This window comes from Trachemys scripta, chromosome 1, assembly GCF_013100865.1.
Source record: "Trachemys scripta elegans isolate TJP31775 chromosome 1, CAS_Tse_1.0, whole genome shotgun sequence".
NCBI lineage: Eukaryota > Metazoa > Chordata > Testudines > Emydidae > Trachemys > Trachemys scripta.
In genome coordinates this window covers 339,026,795-339,033,577 of record NC_048298.1, presented here as the reverse complement: position 1 = coordinate 339,033,577, position 6,783 = coordinate 339,026,795, and the positions used below count along the sequence as shown (strand labels likewise).

The 6,783-nt window shown below is 42.0% G+C and overlaps 1 protein-coding gene across 1 annotated transcript; it reads right to left on the bottom strand.

Moving 5' to 3' along the window:
• Positions 1-735: 735 nt before the first annotated feature.
• On the bottom strand, positions 736-1,671 carry LOC117872164 (olfactory receptor 51G2-like). The gene has a single exon (XM_034760352.1). The coding sequence runs from the start codon at positions 1,669-1,671 to the stop codon at positions 736-738; it is 936 nt and encodes a 311-aa protein (XP_034616243.1).
• Positions 1,672-6,783: the final 5,112 nt, after the last annotated feature.

Sequence of the window (6,783 nt, the reverse complement as noted above, 5' to 3'; positions counted from 1 at the left end):
CATCAGGACTCTCTGGCCAGGTTTTACCGTGGCAAGGCTCCAGCTTCCAGTCTGGGCAGGGTTGGGGCTATGGGGGGGAGGTGCCTCAGGGGGAAGAATGGCCTGAATGGCCTATCCCAGGGCTCCTGCATTAATCATGTTTCTGACATGACTCAGTCACAAGCACCTTTCTGAGGGCGTAGGAGAAGGGTGGGTGTCCGTGCTCCTCGAATAGCCTCTGTCCACAGATGGTGCATCGCTCATGGATCATGCAGTGCCCAGAGTGCTCAGGAAGGGCCAGGACTGCAACTGCAGAACAGCTTTTTTCATGGCATGTAGATTTTTAACCAGAGCCGGGAAAGTGACAGGCCAGGTCTAATGGGAAACAATATCCTCATCCATTCTCTTTATTAACTTTATCAACAGGAATTGTGAAGTCAGAGCAGCCAAAGATACAGCTGTTTATGGGCCAACATCCCACCAGTCCCCTGTCTCTCCAGAAATACAATAACTTTGTACATGTCACTGCATCCCTTGGTCTCCTTCCCCCATTGCACTGTCCTCCTTCACCAGTGGATGGGGACATCTATCTCCCATTGTGCCAGGGCTAAGACCTCATCTGAACCTCTCTATGAAGTGGAGATAAGTAGCTCATATCATCTCAGATGTAACGGTTCTGGATGGAATAGGTGGCTGTGGTCCGTGTTTTTTGTCTCCTAAGTCACTAGTGCCGTAGCCAGGTGATGAACTGACCTGTCACTTGAAGAACACCCGGATTATCCTCACACGAAGGTGTTTGCTTTTCACGCTGTACACGATTGGATTCATCAGGGGCGGGACCAGCAGGTATACATATCCCAGGACAATCTGAAGCGAGTGAGAAGAGCTATTCCCGAATCTATGTATCACAGGCAAGCCGAGCATTGGTGTGTAAAAGAGCAGGACAGCACAGAGGTGGGCGACGCAGGTATTCAGGGCCCTGAGGGACTCCATGTGTGATGTGATGCTCAACGCTGTTCTGAGGATCATCACATAAGAGAGGCAGATGAGCAGCGAGTCTAACCCCACTGTTAAGAGTGCAATAGACAAGCCATAGATGCTGTTGACTGTGATATCTGAACAAGCTAACTTCATGACCTCTTGGTGCACACAGAAGGAATGGGAGAGGATATTAGCTTGACAGTATCGGAACCGTTTCAGGAGAAAGGGCAGTGGGAATATTAGGGCCACTGCCCTTAGCACAAACAGCTGTCCCATCTTGGCTATTCTTGGGAGGGTTAAGATGGAAGCATATCTTAGGGGGTTGCAGATCGCAACAAAGCGGTCAAAGGCCATCAACAAGAGCACGGATGATTCAATGTATGAAAGCGAGTGGATGAAAAACAGCTGAGCAAAACAGGCATCGAGGCTGATCTCCCTAGAGTTGAACAAGAATATGCCCAGTATCGTCGGTATGGTGGTTACCGATAAGCCAAGGTCTGTGATGGCCAACATGGAAAGAAAAATGTACATGGGTTCATGGAGGCTTGGATCTGTTTTTATAATGAACAGAATGACTGAATTTCCTACTATCGAAATAACATACATTAAGCAGAAGGGGATAGCGATCCAGAGGTGGACGTCTTCTTTCCCAGGTATCCCGGTGAGAATGAACACTGCAAAGCTGAATTCGGTGTCATTGACAGCTGACATGATGTACTGGGCAGGTCCGAGGAGTTTTCAACTTTCCTTCCTGAAAGGAAAAAGAACAGGAGACTAGATGATGTTTAATGAGACATCTTTCTGCTCTGAGTGCAAGTCTAGAGACTCCCAGGATCTCAAGGAAGATCATCAAAAACATAGTCCTGGATGTACACCACTGGTAGGAAGATAGGCATTGCAGCCTGTAGTCCATCTAGCCCAGTAGCCAGTTCCAGATGCTGGAGAGAAAGGTAGAAGAAGCCCTTCAATAGGCAGCTATGAGATAACCTGCTTCCAGGGAAAGTTTCCTCCTGACACCCACTAGTTACACATATTTTGTGGTGTAAATCAGGAAGGTTTAGAGCCCTTCCAGACTTTTTTAAAAACAATCCTCAGTACTGTAATTGGATTTTCTGGTTACCCATATAAACACCCAGTCCCTCTTTGAATCCTGTTAAGCTCTTGGCCCCATTGATATCTTGTTGCTGGGAGTCTCGCAGCCTACTTGAGCACTGTGTGATTTTACCATTGTGACTTTTACACAGACACCCTTTCTGCCCTGCACTTCTGAGTGTGGCCTGTTGCGTCATGACATCTGTACAAACACATGGCAAGAGCACTGAAAACGGCCACTATATTTATGTGTCCTGCTTTTAAGCTATTTATAAACATGTTCCATTGCCTCATTGTATTTATTTATTTATTTTCTCCACTCTTGAGAATCCAAATTATGCCACTGTCTCTTTCCAACAAATGGGAAAATTTCTTAGGGACAGGTTCTGAATTCACTAACATTGACTTCAACTGCATCACTCCAGATTTACATGCGTAAATTAGATCAGACCCGAGTTCTATTCACTTTCCGTTACCAAATGCTCCCAATGATACACTCTGACCCCCAAGAATCCCTCCAAGAGAAGCTGAAGTGCTTTGCCTGGCCAAATTTGACTGAATCCACAGAATTCAGTCATCCTACAGGCTTCTCTTTATCCCCACAGGACCTGCATCCTCTCCCTATCAAGGTTCAGTGATATTTGGCGAGTTACCAGCTAACACTGACAATTACTTCAGACGGCTTAATAGTGAAAACACTAGGTTTGCACTAATATCCAGTTGAGTGTGCAACTTATTTTAACCATGCTCATGTAACAGGTGATGTGCATGAATTTCATATAATACTATTAAACTCCCCTTTCTTTGTAGCCCAGTGGGCCACCTTACCATTTTCATATTCACTGCTTTGCATGAGATGCTAATTTGTATTACATTCAGCAGTGATGCAAGAAACCTACAGACCTGTATCCCGTAAGTCATTAGCCTCAGCATGTTATCATAAGGCTTAAGGCCTATGACTTTTGAACAGATAATCTTTGCACAGATAAACAGCCCAACTATTTGGAAAACTCCAAGTATTTTGGGAGCTGAAGATAGAGTTTAAGGGGAAGGTCTGGCCACAGGTACATATGTACATGATTTCAATCACAGAAGTGTCCTAAAAAGAAACTGACATATGTAACAGATACGTGAGATACATCTAAGACTGTCCTCCTTGCTTTTCTCACAAGTTTCTTATTTTCTTATGGGTTTAATTATTTGTGTTATTATAATAAGTTTATATTAGAGTATATTTTGGCTGTAACACAAGTGACCTCAAGCCACATCCTGTGTGTTGTTCTAACTCAAGGTTAGCATACATATATTTTGGACCTTTCACTTAGATAGATGGTAATGAGCTAAAGCATAAGGCCCATATATGGCTGCGACCTTTAACACAGAGGATGCATTGAAGTCGGTTGGCATAGGGGCTTTCCTAAGTTCATACCCTTTTAAACGTAACAGGTACACCACAACTTGGAAAGAACTGAAATAACCAGTAAGGACAGAAATAACAAATGTGATACCCAACTACAAAAGGGCCATGGTAACGAATAGACATATATGATAACAAGTTGAGATCATTGATATACTAACCTATAGGAAGAAGACACTCCAACATTAATAAGGTGAGGAAATACAAATAAGGCAAAGAGAGGAAATCTCCTACTGAATATGTATCAAACATAACAGCATGAGCGTAACATATTATAAAAGTGGCATTGCAGGCTAGGGGCAGTATGAGAGAGAGATGTAGTCTCATAGACTCATAAACTTTAAGGTCAGAAGGGACCATTATGATCATCTAGTCTGACATCCTGCACAACGCAGGCCACAGAATCTCAGTCCTTGAGAGGTGCCGGAATGATGGCCACTGGCAGAGACGGCTTTAGGCACTGCGGGTCCCGATTTGAAAGAGTTGCCGCCGAAGACAGCAGCGGGACTTTGGCGGCAACTCAATTGGCTGCTGGTGCCTTCAGCGGCACATCAGCAGAGGGTCCTTAGGGACATTGCGGGGCCCTCTTAGGGGCGCGGGGCCCGATTCGGGGGAATCGGGTGAATCGCCCTAAAGCTGGCCCTGGCCACTGGTGATGATGGGGAAGGTGATGATGATAAGGAAGTTAATGGCTAGCACTTCAGGTTGTCCTACAAGAAATTGTGTGAGTATATGGATGTGCAGATGTACATTCTTTAGTATCTCTATCTACCTTAGTGAGTTGGGGTGTTCATGGTTGTGCTAAGTGTATTAATAAACAGTATTTGAAAATATAAAGGAGTTCCTATAGTGTGAGTGTTGCAACTGTGGACATCGCAGTTCCCAACTATATAACAATTTAAATAATACTGGGCCCGATCTTGGGACAAGAACCCATAAACCCTCAAATTAAATACTGGGGATTCTTAAGTAATCAATACAATTAATAAACAATCTAAAGATCGGGGAACAGATTGGCACCCCAGATGGGACCCTGAGAAGCACACAGGAACAACCCCCCTGCCGGGAAAGAAAACTCTAAGTTGAAGTTGAAATCCAACTAATCTCTCAGCCAGAATTTGATGCCAGTCAGAAACACTGCACAATTCCCCCAAGACTTCCTCTGTTTCCTTAGCTGTTTCCTTTCTGTTTCTTTGCCTATAGTATGCTATTTGTACTTTTCTTAACTGATGAATTCTGCAATAGAGGGAGGAATATGTCCTCCAAGGGAAATAGTAGACATAGACACAAAGGAGCGCACAAGGTTTTGACCATCAGACTAACTTGGTATACCTTGTGGGTGACCACCTGTCTCCCACCGTTAGGTCTCTTTGGCTACTGTAATTGTGTAAGGACCCCTCATTGCATTCCAAAGGCATACTTATTGGGTATTATTGACTAGTCACTGGGGTTAGAATCTTGGAAGAAGGAGATTCCTTTATACACACGTTAAGGAGGCTTTGTAAGTTGAATTGTGATAATATTATGGTACCAGAAGAACTTAAAATGGCAGTTGCAGAGTGTTCAGTGACCCACATTCCATCGTGGCCGGGTAGTTGATTAAAGTATGTTTTAATTGTCGCTAAGAGGCCACAGTAACTCAGAATTTGTACAGTTTGAGCTACCTTACTTCAGTCTCCTCAGTTCTCTTGGGCTGCACCCAAATCCATCTACTACCTTGCTGCTCGGTAGGTCCCAACTGAGTAATAACCTCTCGATCAGCTAAGAGCACATTAGCCATCTAGGCAAGAGAGAGAGAGAGCAGAACCCACCTTCCCCTCCACTGTTTCCCAGAGCTTGTTTAAGTAATTGTTGAAACTGGTTAAGGGGTAAATTATTTAAGGAGGGAAGCCTCTAGGCATGTATCTCTATACACATATGTATAGTGTGAAGTGCTAATTAGGCTAGTTAGTAGAATTTATATCAGCTCATTAGGAGTAGGAGTTGAAGGAGAATGGAGTAGTTACCCGCGATTTCTGGCAACCAGTTGTGGTTGACCAAAATGCAGCATGAAAATACATTAAAATTCATGAAGTAGGTTTTGTACAAATGCAACATAGCCAGGTTATTATAATCAGCCTAGTCGGTGTGGTTTGATCATATGTTTAATGTAATGTTTAATATGTGGTATGATATAGTCAGGGGAAGTACAGGAAACTGTACTTACAAGTATCACAAAAGCTAAGGTTTATTAGGGCTAATGAGAAGAAATGGAAACTAAGTGCTTCTGTAAGTATGAGCCACGCTTCCACCAAAGCAGCATGTTAACAATCCAGGAAATTAAATCACATAGAAATGGCTAAATAAAACATTTCCAAAGAAATATAAAACCCTTTACTTACCAGAAAGTACCAAAGCTCAGTCTTTCTCCCCCCAGTTGTGGAGACTGTAACCCATATCTTGCACTCTGTTAGGGTACGTCTACACTACCCGCCTTACAATAGTTAGCTAATGGTACAAACAACATTTGGAAAGATCATTAAGTGGTCTGACGAGACCCTCAGCAATTTTCAAGTTGTCCATGAAAAAAAGAAAGGTTGAAAACCACTGATCTAGGGTGTAAAGATGCAAGAAAACATATTTGGCCTCTAACTAAATCATTTGAGCTCTTTTATGGGCAAACCAAGGTGTAAATCTGGAACAATTAATTATTTCATCCTTTAGGTTTCCTGGACCTGCTCTGAACAATGTTTAATCCATTGGTGGTTTGGTTTGTTGGTATGTTGAAATTGCTTGTCTGAGAGTTTTATGTTTTGTGTTACAGGACGAAATTATGGTTTGGGAGAGGTTTTGTTGCATCAATATTTTTGCACACAAGAATGTGCATAATAAAAACAAAAATATTAATAGTAAAACATTTTTTTTGGTGGTACCACACTATGATTAGAATTAGGGTTTAACCCCCATAAAACGGCAGCGGTGGTTAAATCTTTGAAAAAGTTGGTTATAAATATAGCTGTGTTTGTTAATGAAATATTTAATTGTAGCTAATATATATATCCTGACAAATTCAAAATTATATATATATATATATATACACACACATATATACACACACATATATGTATATGTATAATTTTAATTTCGAATTTGTCAGGCAATATAGCCACTTGTTTGGCAGAACCCAAGTTAAAAATTCAGAAGTCCATTGAGCAAACTCCATAATATTAATGTGGAATTCTATCTTTAATAGCTATATTACAGCTAAAATGTTTTATAGTATGATAAATATAAAATAATAATATTGTTTGGTTCTTATAATCAAACTGTGAAAA

What these genes read in the sequence shown, in the direction of transcription:
- LOC117872164 (XM_034760352.1), bottom strand. Translation starts at nt 1,671, where the DNA reads ATGTCAGCTGTCAATGACACCGAATTCAGCTTTGCAGTGTTCATTCTC.